General features: G+C 41.7%; 2 protein-coding genes across 4 annotated transcripts in view; one reads left to right on the top strand and one right to left on the bottom strand.

Moving 5' to 3' along the window:
• Positions 1-20164, bottom strand: part of LOC129841026 (lipopolysaccharide-responsive and beige-like anchor protein) — a 329530-nt gene that overhangs the window by 122842 nt on the left and 186524 nt on the right. For all 3 annotated transcript variants that reach the window (XM_055909138.1, XM_055909136.1, XM_055909137.1), the window contains 2 exons: positions 14831-14974; positions 12242-12378 (listed from right to left, as the gene is read on the bottom strand). In XM_055909138.1, coding sequence (XP_055765113.1) covers positions 12242-12378; positions 14831-14974 — 281 coding nt within the window. The remainder of the gene's footprint in view (positions 1-12241; positions 12379-14830; positions 14975-20164) is intronic.
• On the top strand, positions 8702-10613 carry LOC129841027 (protein mab-21-like 2). The gene has a single exon (XM_055909139.1). The coding sequence runs from the start codon at positions 9136-9138 to the stop codon at positions 10213-10215; it is 1080 nt and encodes a 359-aa protein (XP_055765114.1). The 5' UTR covers positions 8702-9135; the 3' UTR covers positions 10216-10613.

Below are 20164 nucleotides of genomic sequence, written 5' to 3'. Positions count from 1 at the left end.
TGTGTCTGTGTCTGTCTGTGTCTGTCTGTGTGTGTCTGTGTCTGTCTGTGTCTGTCTGTCTGTCTGTCTGTCTGTGTGTGTCTGTCTGTCTGTCTGTCTGTCTGTCTGTGTGTGTCTGTCTGTCTGTGTCTGTCTGTCTGTCTGTGTCTGTCTGTGTCTGTCTGTCTGTCTGTCTGTCTGTCTGTCTGTCTGTCTGTCTGTCTGTGTCTGTCTGTGTCTGTCTGTCTGTGTCTGTGTGTGTCTGTCTGTGTGTGTCTGTCTGTGTGTGTCTGTCTGTGTGTGTCTGTCTGTGTGTGTCTGTCTGTGTGTGTCTGTCTGTGTGTGTCTGTCTGTGTGTGTCTGTCTGTGTGTGTCTGTCTGTGTGTGTCTGTCTGTGTGTGTCTGTCTGTGTGTGTCTGTCTGTGTGTGTCTGTCTGTGTGTGTCTGTCTGTGTGTGTCTGTCTGTGTGTGTCTGTCTGTGTGTGTCTGTCTGTGTGTGTCTGTCTGTGTGTGTCTGTCTGTGTGTGTTTGTCTGTGTGTGTCTGTCTGTGTGTGCCTGTCTGTGTGTGTCTGTCTGTGTGTGTCTGTCTGTGTGTGTCTGTCTGTGTGTGTCTGTCTGTGTGTGTCTGTCTGTGTGTGTCTGTCTGTGTGTGTCTGTCTGTGTGTGTCTGTCTGAGCGCGCGCGTGTGACCGCCAGATGCAGAGGCCCAGCCAAGCAATTAGTACCACGGCCTGATTTTTGGGCCCACTGCCTCCTACAGAGAGAGCAGCTGGGTCCATGCACCAGTGCCTGGGTGACGCCTTAGAGTGAGTGTGTGCTGGTGTGTGTATGTGTGTCTGCCTGCCGGTGAGCCACTTTCCCTGTGCCTCTCATATTTCCACCGGCAGAGGAGAGGAGAAAAGAGAAAAAAATCTGCAGCTAAAAGCCCCTCTCGCTGCCTGACATCCTCCCCCTTATCATTCACTTGAAAGTACAAAGCGCGCTAACTCAACCAGACACAGGAATAAAACTGTTGCAGATTTCTTTTCTCTTCTTCCCCACCGAACATCTCGGGCCTCTGAACTCAATTCCTGTATTCCTTATTTATATCTCCCCTTCTCCAACAAGAAAGAAAGACAGAGAAAGAAAGACAGAAAGACAGAGAGAGAAAGAGAGAGAGAGAGAGAGAGAGAGAGAGAGAGGTAGAGAGAGAGGGAGAGAGAGGGGTAGAGAGGTAGAGAGAGAGAGATGGTAGAGGGTAGAGAGAGAGAGAGATGGTAGAGGGTCGAGAGAGAGAGATGGTAGAGAGAGTAGAGGATAGAGAGGATAGAGGGTAGAGAGGGTAGAGAGAGGTAGAGAGAGAGGTAGAGAGAGTAGAGGATAGAGAGGTAGAGAGGATTGAGGGTAGAGGGTAGAGGGTAGAGAGAGGTAGAGAGAGAGGTAGAGAGAGAGAGAAAGAGGTAGAGAGAGAGAGAGGTAGAGAGAGAGAGAGAGAGAGGAGTGTAAAGGAACCCAATGTATTCTAATATATTCACTGAGGAAAAGTTATTCATTCTGTCAGAATTACTACTTCAAATATCTCCATTACTCACAGTGGGACGACTGGAGACGTCCAAGAACATGAATCTGTATCCAGACAGACATACGAGAGCTTATCTATGACATACATCTTGGTCATCATTGATTTCACTAAAGAACAATGACCCCTAACCACCATCATAACCATCTATTAGATACATTCAATGAGCAAATATAACTGCCATGCAAATCCCAATGAGTTATCCAGACTCACTACTTACACCCAATGTTCAGGTCAAGTTGCAGATTGTATGGACGGCAAGATTCCCTTCAACATTGAAAACGGATAACGAAGAATATATATATGGAGGCAAAACATACACGAGGAGGGAGGGTTGGCTACATTGTGTTGTACGCCAGCGAGGTGCTAAAAAAACAGCAGCCGTATATCCCATAACCCCTTGGGGCTAGGCTGAGTAATCTGGTAGCTCACTAGCTAGCCTCTTCAGTAGCTGGGCAGATGTGGTAGTGTGTTGCGGGGAGGGGAGGGGGTACTTTCGAGAGCGAGTGAGTCAGAAAAAGAGGTGCTTAACAGAAAGCAGAGTGAGAGAGAGAGGGGTTATGGACCCTGTCCTGGTGTAGTGAGAGGATCACTGTGGAGTCGTCACACAGACTCAGATCAAAGACTGAATCTTCAGGCAGGCCTCATCCTCCTTTACTCTATTCAATACAGACCAGAGAACGATCTTTAGGAGCCGTCTGATAATGTGGGATGTTTTCAGACAGAGATAAATAGGCAGAGAATAAAAGATGACTTCGATAGAAGCCAAAAAAAAGGCTGAAAAGGGCCTCAAAAGAAGCTGTTCAGTATCTATGACATGTTTTTATTTCTTCCAGGTACTGAGTTGCTCTTTGTCGTGATTGGTCCAATAACACGTGTCACGTTATGCTACATGGATACTATCATATGTGTTGATGGTAATAAATCTAGTTTTAGTTAAACACTTAACCTAAAACATAACATGGGCATATATTGGCTACATAAAATCCCCCAAATTATTATAATCATTATACCATGTGTATTAACGTGTAAAATCTTTATGATTAGCATAATCACCATTGATGCACTGAACACTGAACATGGCCTTGGATGACTTCAAATAGACGCCAGAATCCAAAATGCCATATAAGGTGCACAGACACCAAAGAGAAAGTACACGGAGATGAAACCGAATTCTAGAATCTCTGCAGTTCTGTAGCGTACTCCAACATGATGGATTCTGAAGGAGGCTATCGGAAATGAACTCTGTTTGGCTAAGAGGGATCAACCTTATGGTTCTGAGACTATTTGTTTTCTTTCTGTTCCTACAAAAGGGTGACAGGCCTTAAGAATAAGCAGCCTCACTTAGCTTTTCGCCAAAAGCGAGCCTTTCCTTGAAAAAAGTCCCTCTAGATCCACACGCTAAGGGAACATCTGTGAAAACTTTGAAACGAATAGTGAATGATGAGTCCAAAAGATGATTCACACAAAATGTTTGTATGAATTAAGGAGAGGTCAAAGGGTGGGGCCAAAATATACACAAGCGCGTGCACATGTGTACGCACACACACACTCTGAAACTACAGGACATTGTGATGACTAACTACACCTAATACAACCTCCATAATACCATCCATACATAGGAACTACTTGAACACCAAAAACAACATTCTAGCTCTGCACGCGTTGCCCATAATAGGTGCAGTGTTGTCACACAGTGTGAAATCAGTTGAACTTCGGTTCACACAATTTTGCTTCAGTTGCTTATGAAGGCAAGAATTTATATTCCAGATGTGTATATTGACCCTGTCTGACATTCAGAGTGTATTTACAATTTGTCTTTATAAGTCATACTTACTGTCACCATATATTTCATTAAGCTACAGTTAGCGTGTTACTTTACATTTGGACAATTTCACGACATTGAGTGTGTCCCATCCCAAATGGCACCCTATTCCCTATATGGTGCACAACTTTTGACCCGGGTCCATAGGGCTCTTGTCAAAAGTAGTGTACTATATAGGGAATAGGGTGTCATTTGGGACACATCCTTGGGGCGTGTATTCATCTCTCAGGGACTGAACTGTGCTTTTGATATTAAACAGTCTTGCAGCCTAAAATAAAAACCCTTAACCGTTCTTTTTTTCTTTCTTAAGCTGCACGCCAAGGCTCCTTGAGTACGACTATTCCTCCAGTCGCGCATGATTCAGGGGAAAAGAATGTCAAATCTCAACAGTTTTGCTTTTTTTTTTTTTTTTTACATCTTTACAATAAATCAAGGTTGTAAGTAAACCATACATCACGCGGTACCTAATGTAACTTTGCCTGTTTGGTTAGAGTTCAAGTATTTTTGCTAGAAACTTCCAAATTAATGCTTGCGTCTATGTGGCTTATCTCGTCACTTGACAGCGTCAATTCTACTACGGTTCTATTCCAGATCCAGAACTTCGCTAATAACAACAGATAGGAGGTGTATGTTATAGGTTGACTACTACACTGACATGAATGCCACTCCACCAACTGTAAATCAAAGATAGGAACAGGTTTAGAAAACAGAGATGGTTAATGCAAAATACCAAATATGCAGGATCATGCGAAAATTACCAGATTGCATTTTCTTGAGAAGGGTGTGTGTGTGTGTGTGTGTGTGTGTGTGTGTGTGTAGCATGCCTATACAGTGCATTCAGAAAGTATTCAGACCCCTTGACTTTTTCCGCATTTTGCTACATTACAGCCTTATTCTAAAATCTACACACAATACCCCATAATGACAAAGCGAAAACAGGTTTTTAAAATGTTTGCAAATTTATATTTAAAATAAAAAAGGAAATCCCTCAATTACATAATTAGTCAGAACCTTTGTTATGAGACACCCGAAATTGAGCTCAGGTGCATCCTGTTTCCATTGATCATCCTTGAGATGTTTCTACAACTTGATTGGAGTCCATCTGTGGTAAATTCAATCGATTGGACATGATTTGGAAAGGCACACACATGTCTATATAAGGTCCCGCAGTTGACAATGCATGTCTGAGCAAAAACCAAGTTATGAGGTCGAAGGAATTGTCCGTAGAGCTCCGAGACATACCAAAACATTTCTTCAGCATTGAAAGTTCCCAGGAACACAGTGGCCTCAGCCAGGCAAAACTGAGCCATCGGGGGTGAAGGGCCTTGTTCAGAGAGGTGACCAAGAACCCAATGGTCACTCTGACAGTCACTCTGTGGGGATGGAGGAACCTTCCAGAAGGACAACCATCTCTGCAGCACTTCTAACATCTCTAGAGACCTGAAAATAGCTGTGCAGCAACGTTCCCCATCCAACCTGACAGAGTTTGAAAGGATCAGCAGAGAAGAATGGAAGAAACTCCCCAAATACAGGTGTCAACCTTATAGCGTCATACCCAAGAAGAGTCGAGGCTGTAATCGCCGCCAAATGTGTTTCAACAAAGTACTGAGTAAAGGGTCTGAAAACTTAAGTAAATGTAATATTTCAGATTTTGCACAACAAAAAATAACTGTTTTTGCTTTGTCATAATGGGGTATTTTGTGATGGAGGGGGGACAAATTAATCAATTTTAGAATAAGGCTGTAACGTAACAAAATGTGGAAAAAGTTAAGGGGTCTGAATACTTTCCGAATGCACTGTATATGTGTAAACACCAAATACACTCATCATAAGTGAAAATGATCACAGACTTGAGGTTACATTACTTAACTTGAACCAGGAAATAGTCAATAAAACAAATCCCTCAATTAAATAAAAATATCCAGCAGACACACCCCTTAACTACAGTTCTATAGTTTTTCAACATCTAGGCTTATAGTTAGTTAATCAAGACAGTGAGTTTTGTGAACCCGTCCCGAGGTGTCCTACTAGGGTTGGGCCGATATATGATCAAATGGAATATCGTGATATTTGACATTGACGATATATCGTAAGGTGCAAGACTCCTCGATTTCAACTTGACAAATCAAAAACTGTGCAGTTTTATCAGTTAGGCTGTTTAAATATGTTGAAAATGAAGTCTAAATTAATTAACTAAGCCTTACTGTTTCACAATACAAAGATTATTTAACGTTACTATCGTAAATAAGCACAAAAACAGCACAGGCTGGAATGATTTACTCATTAACTGCGCAAAACGACTATCAGATTTTGCAATATCTGGAGTAGCATATCATAGAAGATGTCTCCCCAAATATCATCCAACCTCATCTCCAACACTACAGTAATCTGTAATCCCTGTACTGTTAGTAGCTTCATCAATACTACTGGAATCTATGAGAACGACAAGTCCACAGGCATTTGCCATTTTACTGTTTAAAAAAAAAAAAATAACATTTACAGAAAAACTGTTTGCAGAGAAAAACTGAAAAACACTATCACTTGGTTTCTGGCAACGTTGTGGCTTATTTCAGTATCCACACTGTATTTTCAGTGGTTGCCTTTTCCAGTCTTCAGCTAAACCCGATGCTACAATGAATGTGATGAGAATGAGAAACTAAAGCTAAATAGAGTCCATGAGTATTCCAGGAATGTTTGAGTTCATTAACCTCTGTGTAGTGGTCATGCTGACCAATCTGTGGGAAACATCATGTATAGTTGGGCAAAAAGCATATTCTCCAAAATGGGAAATAATCGTTGCGTTTTAGTAATACTAAACTACAAAAAAAGGCATTGGCTGTATAACGCCTGCATAACATTGAGACAATAGCATTTCAGTCATTTACTAATATCACCATCAATTACATTTAAAATGTTAGTCTGTCTCTGTTTAAAGGGCCAAACAATCTGCAAATGCAGTTTTTCCCCCATATGTCTAAACACGTGTTAAATTAGCTTCGCTGACTATTGTATGATAACAATATATTTGAGAAGAGATACAATATACATTTTTGAAATAACTTCATAACGTACATAAGAATGCGACAGAAGGTTTTCATGTCATCAATATAGATTTTTGAGAAGCCATGTTAACTCCGCGTCGTTGCATCGTTGGGTGCTTTGCTTATCACCATAACAAGGACCTGAAGATGTCTCCAGCTCCAAATAGCCAAAAGTCGTTGCAATTAAAACACTTATGTCTAATTAGGCCAAAAGCCTCGAGGGATCCCGACATAAAAACGACGTCCACTGGACAGAGAATGTCCGATTGACTCCCTAATGAATATAATGCCAAAGCTCCTAACAACCTGCGCCTCATTAACTTGAGTAGTCTACAACGGGAGGAGGGGCAAAGAAGCTTCTGAGCTGCAGATAGATCAATAGTTTTGCAAAGAGGACTTTAACTTAAGTAGCTTTCATTTAACTGATGCGTTATTTTTTGGGGGCCATTCTTTTGCAGCATCACTGTCTGAGGAGCAGTCTCACACCCCGCCTTCTCCCCGCGCGTCTCGGTGCCGTGCCCGCGAGGAGACGGTGATTGGTTCTTAAGTCATCTAACATGAAGTCTGGGGTGATAAGAGGACTTCAATTACAATCCCGGGCCCGCGCGAAGAACCCCTGTCCGTTTATTATTCATCACCGACAAGGTTCACGCGCCGATAAAGCGATGACCAGATTAAAAGTACGTGCATTTTTAGAAAACCACGCACAGCGCACGATGAAAAAGAAAAAGCCGGTTGTTTATGTCTTTAGAGTGATTTAAAAATATAATTGAGCTTCTTGGAAATCAATTGCATATTTCAATTGTTGTAATAAGAATGTGAAAAGAGAAACATCAGACCTTTTGCTTTTTTTCTGAATTAGGAATTATTAATTTAACATGCGCTTTATAAAACGACAAGGGCAAATAGGCTGCAATAAAACAGGCCCCAAACATAGTATTGAAGAACTATGGAATACCACGTTTTTAACATCTCAACGGGTCTTACGATGTCAATTAAAATAATAGGCCTATAGTCTTATTATCGTTCATCACATTTTATAATTACACGCGTGCTAAAACTTGCACTGCAGGTGCGTGTAGTGCGCATCCATTCTATGCGGAATTGTTCTCCGTTCTTAAATTGTGCAATGGCATGAAATGGGTGACTTGTGTAATATGTAATCGAAATGGGTCAAATATGGATGTAATATAATGTTGATTTGGACGATAGAATATTAGGGAAAGTAGTAGGCCAAATTAGTATGGGAAAACAATAAACCACATTTCGGTGAGGGGAATGTTGTTGCTCCGATAGAGGGAAATTACTGGGTGTAATTTTAACTATTCAGGCCTATAATCTATTGTCACGATACACCAAGATGAAATCACTAGGCACAAAAAGACAAACAAAAAGCATTTCCTTTAAGACAAGTGAATATGTTAGAGGTTTCAAATGTGAACAACTTCTAGTCTATTAGACTGGAGAGCAAAAATACTGAAAGTCAGGAAAATAAAATATGCTATTTTACGAAAAAAAAAACACAAATATTAGAAATATTGTACACTCACTGAACATTCGATTTATCTCGTTAACCTGATTATCACACACCGTGTTGAACCCGAAGCCTGGAGACGCGCTTTCTAATAAAAATTAGGCTTTCTTGTTTGACGCATAAATGTCATAAAACATCAGTCAAAAATTGCTTGATATACATAAATTAGCAATTCACTAGAAATATGCAAATGCACGAAGTCCAATAATGCATACATACAATAACTGTACAGAATTTAAAAAACGTATTAGTTACATTGTCAAAAACGATTACAACATTAGTGCTAACGTTTATAAAGTAGTATCAAGCCTCATTAACTGCCATAGAAAAACAAAAGGGTTCCAAATTGATGCCATTCAGACATGAAGCGAGCAAGTAAATAAACACTTCCCTTGCCAGGTATCCAGCATCACTCAATGCGCAACCTATTCTCCTTCTAAATATTTCCATTTTATATTGTGCACGTGCACACATGGGGAAAAAAAAGCTAGGTCAAGGCAAAAGAGACACAGCTGTCTTTAAAACGTATTAAATATACTTCGTAGAAAAGAGCACAAATTGTGTACACGAAAAGGAAACGTTTATCTTCCTATATCTCGACCTGGGAGCAGAGGCTCCGCGCGCAGGATGTTGGAGAGCGAAAGTGTGCCTCTCGTGAAAGAGTGCTTGTCGGAGAGGCCTCTGATTGGCTGGTTGCACTGACAGCTCCGCCGTTGATTGCAGGAGGAGAAGCCCGACCCCTTTCACTCTTCTAGGGGACCATTCATAAACTACACAAGTCCAGCTCGCACAGCTGAGTGTGGACAACAGTGTGGCAAGGTAGGAGAATAACGCGTAGTTTTCACGTTCAACCGAACAGACAAGGAGAGATGAGTGGTCACGACCAGAGCTTTATCCTTTAGGGTCTGCAAGCGCGAGGACACGGACGGTATTATACTGTACACTGAGCCCACCCCATTCTGGGGCTGCCTACTGCATATGACTTGGACTGATATTTAGTAGCCTATTACGTTGCATCCCTATCGGTTTCCTTCCGAAACTGTCTGACGTCCATCCGCTGTGTACGCAAAAAAAGTTGAATAATATATTTTTTCCATTGCTTGGGGAAGAGCGTTTCGCCTCTGGCTTTACCGGTAAGCATTGGATCCGTCAACGTACTGCGACTCGCCGGTGTACAGCCCGGACCTCTGCCCAAACATGATCGCGACGCAGGCAAAGCTGGTCTACCAGCTCAACAAATACTACAGCGAGAGATGCCAAACTCGAAAAGCGGCCATTGCAAAGACTATCCGGGAGGTGTGTAAGGTAGTGTCGGACGTCCTGAAGGAGGTCGAGGTGCAGGAACCCCGGTTCATCTCCTCTCTCAGCGAGATAGAGGCGCGCTTCGAGGGGATGGAGGTCATAGCCCCCAACGAGTTCGAGGTAGTCCTCTACCTCAACCAGATGGGAGTGTTCAACTTTGTTGATGACGGTTCTCTGCCCGGCTGCGCTGTACTGAAGCTGAGCGACGGTCGCAAAAGAAGTATGTCTCTCTGGGTCGAGTTCATAACGGCCTCGGGCTACCTTTCCGCCCGGAAGATCCGCTCAAGGTTTCAGACTCTGGTGGCGCAAGCGGTGGATAAGTGTAGCTACCGTGACGTGGTTAAAATGGTAGCAGATACAAGTGAGGTAAAACTAAGGATCCGGGAGAGATACGTGGTTCAGATCACCCCTGCGTTCAAGTGCACAGGGATCTGGCCTAGGAGCGCTGCCCAGTGGCCCATGCCCCATATCCCCTGGCCTGGTCCGAACCGGGTGGCCGAGGTCAAGGCCGAGGGCTTTAACCTGCTCTCCAAAGAGTGCTACTCGTTGACCGGGAAACAGAGCTCGGCTGAGAGTGACGCCTGGGTCTTGCAGTTCAGCGAGGCCGAGAATAGGCTCCTGATGGCGGGATGCAGGAAAAGATGCCTCTCGGTCCTGAAGACTCTCCGCGACCGTCATCTCGAGCTACCCGGTCAGCCACTCCAGAGCTACCACATGAAGACCCTGCTGCTGTATGAGTGTGAGAAACACCCGAGAGAGACCGACTGGGACGAGTCCTGCCTCGGAGATCGAATCAACGGAATTCTGCTGCAGCTCATCTCGTGTTTGCAGTGCCGCAGATGCCCCCATTATTTCTTACCAAATTTGGACCTGTTTCAGGGGAAGCCACACTCTGCCCTTGAAGCTGCCGCAAAGCAGACGTGGAGACTGGCGAGGGAAATCCTCACTAATGCAAAAAGTTTGGACAAATTATAAACTGTCATATTGTCTGATTGTGATACTATTGCGATTTAGGGCCGAGGTGACGTTTTGAGATCACTTCAGAGTGGAGGAAAACGTCATGATCTTGGGTTCTCCGAGCAATGTGAAACAATTGAAATTAAAAACATGCAAACAAAAAAAAACTTTTACAACGGAGTGAAATGGGACATTGCCATTCAGAGAGAGAGAACGTGAAGGTACATTAAGCTAAATGTAATACTTTTTGTTGTTGTTTTGTTTATAAATGTTTTCACAAAGTGAATAAATGCTTATTTAAAATTATATGCACAAAATCTTTAAGTGAAAGAATAAAATGTAGCGTGCCAAGTTCCAATTTTTCATTACTGACCTTAAACTGAAATGTTAATAAAACTAAGAAAATTACATTACAACTTGGCCTTGTGTTTGTATACATGGTTTGAGAACTGGCATTGTTTAGTAAGAGTAATACAAATGTATATTTACTAGATAAAGAGGATCGTGAAATCAATTCCTGTGTGAAAAACAGAATTAATGTCCGTAAAAAAGGAATGTTAATACAAATACATTTGGCAAATCTTGGGCCTAGATTCATTTGATACAAAATACGAGTTCTGCATTATTATGCATATCAAAGAAAATACATTAACTTTCGTCTTGGAATAATTAATATACCACAATATAATTTAGTTCAAATTGATGAAAATTGTTTTAACAAAAGAATAATGTCAATTTAGTCGACAGTTTGATGTCGATAGGCTATATGGCTGCAAAAATCATATTTAAACACACCGGTATGCATATCTGTTATTACTGTTTATTAACTATTGGGGAGATATGCAATTTCTTCGCTGAATTATAGCCTGAGGATAAAGAGAAACACACCACCCACTTGTAGTAGGCCCATTCACCAGAATAGACCATTGCTATATTCAGGTTAATTCATTTGCCGTTTCAACAGAAACATATTAACGCAAAACCTCAAATGTTGATTAATGAACTTATCTGTTATTATAACTAGATTCTGATTATAACTGTTATTGTTGTTATTGCCAATAACCCTGGGCGCAGACTGCTGAAAAAAAGATACACAACTGTCACTCAATGACTAGCCAGGGAAAGTCAGGGCCCATTTCTTAACGAGACCTGATTCATATTGCTTTCTGCTACAAGCGACCTATTTGGTTTATCACTGAACTGTTGAATACAAATTGAAAGAGGATGTTTTGAAATTAATATGACTTACTATAGCCTGTTATTTGGGATATTCAAATGAATCATATAGGCTACATTTCAAAGGTGTCGAATAATAAATTCAAGTAATTTCATGGTTTTTATTCTCAACAAAACTTACCACAACATAAGCCATTGGCCTACACAGTATTTCTGATTCCTGGGCTGTATTTCACGAACAACTGAAAGACCCGAAGGAAGAAGAGCAGGCATAGTCTTCTCTCTATATCAGGCACATTGTATTATCATGTGCGATAGACTAACTTATTTTTCAAATGATTGCTTGTGATGCTTCTGCAGACTCTGAGGCCTTTGTGAATCGAATCTGCAAAGCAAACACCCGTTTTCAGAGACGTTATGTTGTCAATGACGTAGCCCGCTAAACCAATGCAATTCAAGCACGAGTGAAGCTATAGTTTAATGTTCACGTTCACTACGCAAATACACACACCACATAACAGCATCATAGCCTATACGGTTGTTATAATCTCAATTATAGAGATTGAGTCTCGATCTACATTTGGATTATTCAATAATTATTTGACTTGATGATCGCAGAAGTCGAGGCTGCTTACAGTCGTCATGCAATAGCCTAAAGGCTTTTAGTCTACGCATGTTCATGGTTGGAGTTATTTACTAAATTCTTATAAAGGCTTTATAAAGCAATTAGGCTGCAGAAAAGCATGACTTTGAGGTGCTGGGGTCAGGGAAGGACTGGGAGAAAGGCCTGAGCCATTTTGAAAGCTGGTTTTACAGAATGACGGGAGGGCCTGCTTTGGATCAATGGAAGTTAAAGCCCTTCCCTTACCTTTGGATCGATCGTCTTAAAGCTGGCCTCTTCTTCATCCACTTCGAAGTAGAGTTCAGACGCGGTGATGGACAGCGTTCCTTTCACCACCACCGCCGGGGCGACCAGCTGTGCGCTAGTGCTCATGTTTACAGGGCCTAGGAGACAGACAGGGCCCAACAACGGCACGGGCCAGAAAGCAAACATTAGCCCGCTTTACAAAAATCACCCCCTTCCCCTCCTCGAGAAAACGAGAGTTTTTTCAAAGGGCAACAGCGTCTAAAAGTAAACATATAAACTCAACAAGGGCACGCACTGACTTTGATGGCTCTTTTTGTCTCCCTGAAAATACCATAACAACCTAGAGAAGGCCACATATGCATTTTTAATGAGGGAAAACATTTGCTCTAGGACAGGTCTGCCAGCCCTCTTCCTGGATATCTACCGTCCTGTGGGTTCAGTCCAACCCTAATTTAACACACCTGATTCTACTAATTAGCTGCTCAACAAGACCTTAAGTAGCTGAATCAGATCTGATATAATAGGGTTGGACTGAACCTACAGGACAGTAGATCTCCACGAAGAGGGTTGGGCACCCCTGGTCTAGGCGATGGGTCGATTGTATAGGCCTATCTATCAGATGCGAGGTCAAGAAGAAAAATAAATATAATTCTCAATTGTATAATTTCTAGCTTAAAACTGCATGCAAATGATTTGTGTAACTGCAATTTAAATTAAGAATGCAATTTTACATTTCACAATTATTATTAGCACTATTATTAGACCTAATTTCCTTGCTAGATCGAGTTAGATCTAATATGGCGTGTTGAGAAGCACTGAAACCAGAATCACCACGATCTAAACAGTTCCTCTTTAGACTACAGGGAGGGAGAGGTGGTTTGACCCGCTGAGTAAAATAAATTATCAGCATCTGCGTAACCCAAGACAGACCAGCTTTGTCAAAAAATAGAATCAGCTGTCAATCAGGCCCCATTGATTGCGGGCTGGTGCTACGTCTGTTTAATCTCTCATCAATCTTAATTTATGCCAGTATGACAATGAGAAGGCCGCTCGAGGGAGCAACGTGTAAGCTCTTGCCGCTCCTGCCCCGCTCTCCACGTGTGCAGAAGCATTGTATTTGCAGATGTGCCGCGCGGCAGAAAGGGGCTTCAGAGCCCGGCTTGATTTCCCCAAAGCACCCACGTCTTTCCGAAACGGATGGCTATGGAATAAACAGATATGTTCATTTGTTGCCGTCTCCCCCTCCCTCCCCCGTAGCCCTCCGAGCATTGTGAGCATTAGCATGTAATCCGGGCGCGAAATAACATTTTTCAATCACTGCCATGGAGACATTCAATTACTCCTGGTGTTGTTCAGACAGACAGCTGCCTGTACTGGGACGTGCCTCCTGTCTGTCTGTCTAGTCAGAGGAGTAGGAGACCCACGTTACAATTTCCACTTCATTTCAGAATCCATGTCAATTTAATATGTATGGGATCTCCCCTTAATCCTATTGTCATCGTGGGCGTTGTGTTTTCATATAATTGCGCTCTGAGCGCATTTATATTAGTCTACAGTGGGTGAACAAGTTATAGTGGAAAGCCACGATGTGGGGAAATTGAGGATTATATAGGATGCAATCCGATTAGTAACATAACTAACAGGCCTATAGGATTTCCAGGTATAGGGAGCCACATTTACATCAATATGGGTGTGAGATAATTGATTTAAAGTGGATAAGAAATTGGACAGCAACGTCATTTTATGTGTTTGAGTCTTGTTAACGGCAAGGCCTACAGTTGATTTGATCTCAGCATATGCCATTTATTCGACATGGATTCATATAGGAAAACTGCACATATAGAGCAATCATAAACAACTAAAGACACAGAACATGTTTAAGGTCCAAAGTGCTATTCTAAAATGTGAAAATAATACCGTTTAGCTAAAAGCCGTGCACCTATACACTACGCCCAATCATAAAATAGGCCCACATGGGATGCATGTGTCAAAATATCGCACTTGTCATGAGTACAAATTTGCGGTATTCATTTAACATGTAACATAAAGTCAGAGGTAGGCTCCAAAATAGAAACGAACCTCGAGGCCAAAACATTTAGACAAAATGCACAGTTCACTTCTTCAATTATAGGCCTATTCTCAACCTCTCAATGATAAAAAATTTAATAATTACTGTGTCAAAAGCTAACTATGAATCATATTACACAAGCCTGTTGGTACTTTTGTACTATAATTTCATTACAAACAAAAATGCGCTTTGCTTTGAGATATGTGAACTTGTATACAAGCGCCAATAGGACATGTTTATGTGTGTGTTATTGTCCTCTCCTCCCCCAAAGCCAGAGCATCACAAAACATCATGAGACTCCAGGGGTAATGGGAGGCGCTGGGGAGGTTATCCCCCCTTATTACCCGTTCGGGAGCCCCGTTATCCTGCATGCGCGCCTCAAAGTACCCGTAGCAGCACCAGCACGCGTTAGCAATGGAGACTCTTTAAAGGCGGGAGGGGAGAATTCAACTAACCTGCGTTCCCAGCCCCTTCTAAATGATGCGCGCTGGGACATGAAACGGATGAGCTGCATGCGGTACCTGTTAGGTTCTCCAATTCCTTCTCCTCCAAGGATGATAGAGTGTCATCGTCGCCATCCAACAATATCTCACTCTCAGAGTTCTGATTTCCCATCGCGTGACTTCTGATGGACTGTTTGCCTTTGAGGATATCTTCCTCCGGAGCTGAAAGAAGAAACGTATTTTAAACCGCCATCCAAACGTAATTGTCTTTTTACCAAGTTATTTTTCTGTACAGAGGTTAGTATCCTAACAAGAAACGTTTGAAATATATAGACAAAAAATACGCTGCTATTCTGGGCTATGCTTATTGATAGTTTACTATATCACAGGATGACAGATGTAATGTTAAAGAGATCACTGAAAATGCATGGCCATATAACCTATTCATATTGTAGCATATTTAATTGATCAATAATTCGTACTACGAAAGTAAAGTGAATATTCAAATGTCAATATAAATATTTATTGATTTGAGTTGTCTATTTTGCCAGAAATGTCTTTAATTATTTAGTCTAAGTCTTGACGTTTTGCATTGCAATTCCAGAATGGATTCGAAATTAAATTGGTCAAAATTATTTTAAGATGTGACAAAATGGCATGAATAAGCCTGATAAAAATGTAATAATCCTATACTTATGATATAAAGCAATAGTGTATAACTCAAGTGCACATTCAGATGCAACACGGATCTAATGCTAATATGAGTCTTAGTACAATGAAAACTCCATGCGAAAAATAACATCAACACAAAGGTGCTCAAGCTGATGGAAACATCAAAACGAGTTTATAAAACAATGATAGAAAACTGGCAACAATTAGTAGAACTTCATGCAATTTTCATATATTATTGTAAAATTTGTAAAGTTATCATAGAGCCATGAACCCAGCTGGAACACTAGCAATGACTCTTGGGAGCATTCGGGGTTATTGTGAACATGAACGGTTACGTTAACAAATCGGACTCTCATCTTATCTCATAAAGCTATTTTCCAATGGCGTTGTTCCAACGCAGGCTAGCTATACCCGCATGGTAGCGGGAGTGAGGTTACAATGTCAAAGCGCGACATTGTATCGACGTGTCTTTACTGTATTACCTGAATGGCACTAATCTAATAGTTAAAATCCAATAGTTTTATTTAATTGATACTCAGGCAATAACGTGTATTTCAGTGTATTTCTAGTGCAGATATACAACATTGTATGTAAAGTATAAAATGTACTGATAAGAAAATATAAAATTCATTGTTAAAACCCCAATTTGCCTGTGCTGTGCCCTTACAGGTCATCAAAACAAAACATGATTCTGGTCAAACCCAATATCCAGAAACATGAGCCAAAGATATTACAACAAAGCAAAAGAGCCTCCAAACCTTACTGCCTTTCCTTTTTTATTTAAACTTAACATGACTTGAGGTTCCAAAAGGATTTAAGAGAAACAGTAATCTGCAAACATTTACAAAACCCTCATCATGCAGGCCCTTGGTGTGTGTGTGTGTGAGAGAGAAAATGTGTGTGTGAAAGAGAGAGAGAAAGAGAGAGTGTGTGTGTGTTACACTCAACATGGTTTCTTTGCACTCCACTCCAAAACCACTGGACAGTGACCCAGTGGCCCCTCCAATCTCTCTGAGCAGCATCACCTGACGAGGTTAGACCCTAAGACAATTAGCATTTTTCTCAACATCAAACTATAATATATGGACTCCAAAACTGCTGAGAGAGAGCAGAGAGAGAAAGAGAGAGAGCTGAGAGAGAAAGAGAGAGCTGAGAGAGAAAGAGAGAGCTGAGAGAGCAAGAGAGAGAGCTGAGAGATCAGAGAGAGAGCTGAGAGAGCAGAGAGAGAGCTGAGAGAGCAGAGAGAGAGCTGAGAGAGCAGAGAGAGAGCTGAGAGAGCAGAGAGAGAGCTGAGAGAGCAGAGAGAGAGCTGAGAGAGCAGAGAGAGAGCTGAGAGAGCAGAGAGAGCTGAGAGAACAGAGAGAGAGCAGAGTGAGAGAGCAGGGGGAGAGAGAGCAGGGGGAGAGAGAGCAGGGGGAGAGAGAGCAGGGGGAGAGAGAGCATGGGGAGAGAGAGCATGGGGAGAGAGAGCAGGGGGAGAGAGAGCAGGGGGAGAGAGAGCAGGGGGAGAGAGAGCAGGGGGAGAGAGAGCAGGGGGAGAGAGAGCAGGGGGAGAGAGAGCAGGGGGAGAGAGAGCAGGGGGAGAGAGAGCAGGGGGAGAGAGAGCAGGGGGAGAGAGAGCAGGGGGAGAGAGAGCAGGGGGAGAGAGAGCAGGGTGAGAGAGAGCAGAGACAGACCAGAGAGACAGAGAGCTGAGAGCAGAGAGAGAGAGCAGAGAGAGAGAGCAGAGAGAGAGAGCAGAGAGAGAGAGCAGAGAGAGAGAGCAGAGAGAGAGCGAGAGCAAGCCAGTCTAAGAGAGCTGAGAAATATCATGTCATGGAAAATATGCAGCTCAATGATATTTAGACTGGTCTTCCTGTAATTAAGTCTCCCCGGAGGATTCTTTAGTTAGCGGCACTGAAATTACTACCAGCTCTCTAATACATACCACATGCTAGAATAGTATAGTATATTCACACCGTCCAAGTGAACTGACTGGACAGACCGATGGGCCAGGACGACTTTCTCTTGCTGACAGGAGTGAGATGAAAAAGGCAGACGTGTATTTGAACTTCTGTACATTCCGCCATAAACATGCTCACTAAGTCTCACCCTGGGAAGACCACAATACTCAACACACTAGCATATGGATGTGGAAGGGTCTTGGGTTGTGTTACAACTAAGAAGAAAACACTACTGTGACTACTACTGCTACTATATCAACTTACTAGTTTGCCAATAAATGTTACTAATAGGCTGTGAATGATGTACTTGTTAGTTGTGAATAGTATTATCAGAATTGGTCATGTTAGATTGTCTATTGTGTGCAAATAAAATTCTACAAACATTGTGCTGCTTTTGAAACTACTTTGTAAAGTAGTTACAGCCAGGAAAAGTTAAGAAAATACAAACTCAATTATTAGATTGTACTTCTGATACATGTATCCCAATATTACATAATGACATAAAATAAAATATAGTATTCTTGAAAACATAATTGATATGATGTATATTTTTGATATATGACATACGTACAGAGAAGTGTTCTGAATGCATGTGTGTGTTTATGATCAAATGTGGGAGTGTGTATCAAACAATTCAAATCCATTTAACGCCATTTCAACTTAAAAGTGAAACAACCAAAGCAGTAAAAACTAACACGGCAGTGAAGTCTAAACATTTCATTAAAAAAAAAAAAGATATTGTGTTATGTCTTAGCAAAATATTCAAAGACTAACACATTTAACATGTCCTTCACCTGAAGCATTGTCTCTGTCAACTGTTGTCTACGTTACTTATAATTATAAACTGGGTGGTTCGAGCCCTGAATGCTGATTGGCTGAAAGCCGTGGTATAACAGAACGTATACAACGGGTATGACAAAACATTTATTTTTACTGTTCTAATTAAGTTGGTAACCAGTTTATAATAGCAGTAAGGCACCTCAGGGGGTTGTGGTATAAGGTCAATATACTACGGCTGAGGGCTGTATCCAGGCAGTCCGCGTTGCGTTGCGTTGCGTTGTACTACACCCCCTCAGACCTTAATGCTTAAATAAGTGTGAATGTCTGGAGTTTAGTGGATGTATTATAAATAATTCTGAATAAAACACATACACATTTTACAACATATAACAAGCGACAACACAAGCGTTTCTGAAATAAGCCGGTATGCCACAAACAAAATACCCATCAGGTCATGTCACCCAAACCATTCATTGAGATGGAACAGGGGGCACAAACGTGAATAAAACATGTTTCCATTACACTTTCAGGCCCCATTGTTTCTCTAGCCAGAGGTTCAAAATGCTAATGCTACGTTCACGCTATATTAAAGACATGCTACGTTCACGCTATAGTAAAGACATGCTACGTTCACGCTATATTAAAGACATGCTACGTTCACGCTATAGTAAAGACATGCTACGTTCACGCTATATTAAAGACATGCTACGTTCACGCTATAGTAAAGACATGCTACGTTCACGCTATATTAAAGACATGCTACGTTCACGCTATATTAAAGACATGCTACGTTCACGCTATGGTAAAGACATGCTACGTTCACGCTATATTAAAGACATGCTACGTTCACGCTATATTAAAGACATGCTACGTTCACGCTATATTAAAGACATGCTACGTTCACGCTATATTAAAGACATGCTACGTTCACGCTATATTAAAGACATGCTACGTTCACGCTATATTAAAGACATGCTACGTTCACGCTATAGTAAAGACATGCTACGTTCACGCTATAGTAAAGACATGCTTCGTTGAGGCCCAGGTCATTCCCCTATTGCCAGAGGTTCAAAATGCTAATTCATATGCTTACATTACTGAAGCTCAAGGCATGCTTGGTCAAGAGCAATTAAATTGTCAGAATTAACAAATGTGTTTTTAACGAGACCATGCCAGGAGCTGGAGTCATGAGGCGAGTATTGATCTGCTGAACAGAGACATTAGTCTTCAAGTATTTACTCTGCCAGCCACCTCTCCTCCAGCCTCCCTCTACAGCCCTCCCTTCACCCAGGGCAGGACCAAATCAATCCCCAGAAAGGATGTCTCTTTCCAGCCATAAATACATAACTAGCCCCCTCACCGACCCAACCAGCCTGACCGCCACGCGTCTGCAAGCCGGCTGGGGCTCTCAGAGTGGAAATGGTCCTCAAGGTTCTTGGCTGGGTATGAATGATCACAGTTGTATAGAATCTAAGGATTGTCCATGGCCTAAATACAGGAATGTTTTCCTCCTACATAGCTTACATAAAAAAGATGTCATTTAGGAAATGGTTTACTTATACTTTGTAAAATGCTTATACTTTGTAAAACAAACAATGCACTGTTTTTGCTAAATAAGTTGACAGGAATACAATACTTTTTAAATTCCCCAAATGTTTTTTTTTAATCCTCTTACCGGTTAAATAGGTCTAATTTCTATTCTTGAGCGTCTTTTCATGACTTGAAAAGTGTTGCCATCACTCTAGTAGCTGGAAATAAATGTTAAATGCAGACGTGCTCATGCACTAAATGTTTTGATTGGGGAAAGAGGAGGGTTCTCTCTATTTTCCCTGTTTCATGGGATCAGAATAATTACAGCCAGATATGACCTCTGCTCCCTGTTTGAAAACTCACGACTGCACTCTCGCCTTGCGCTCCACTTCCGTTACAAACGTTGGGTCGATGAAAACAACAAGAAAGGTTACATCAGAAAATGGACGCCGCAGTCAGGCCTCAAGTCAAAGAGATATTTCAATGA

The sequence above is a fragment of the Salvelinus fontinalis genome, chromosome 42 (genome assembly GCF_029448725.1).
Source record: "Salvelinus fontinalis isolate EN_2023a chromosome 42, ASM2944872v1, whole genome shotgun sequence".
Classification (NCBI taxonomy): Eukaryota; Metazoa; Chordata; class Actinopteri; order Salmoniformes; family Salmonidae; genus Salvelinus; species Salvelinus fontinalis.
Note: the sequence above shows the minus strand (reverse complement) of the source record. Positions and strands in the feature narration are given on the sequence as shown.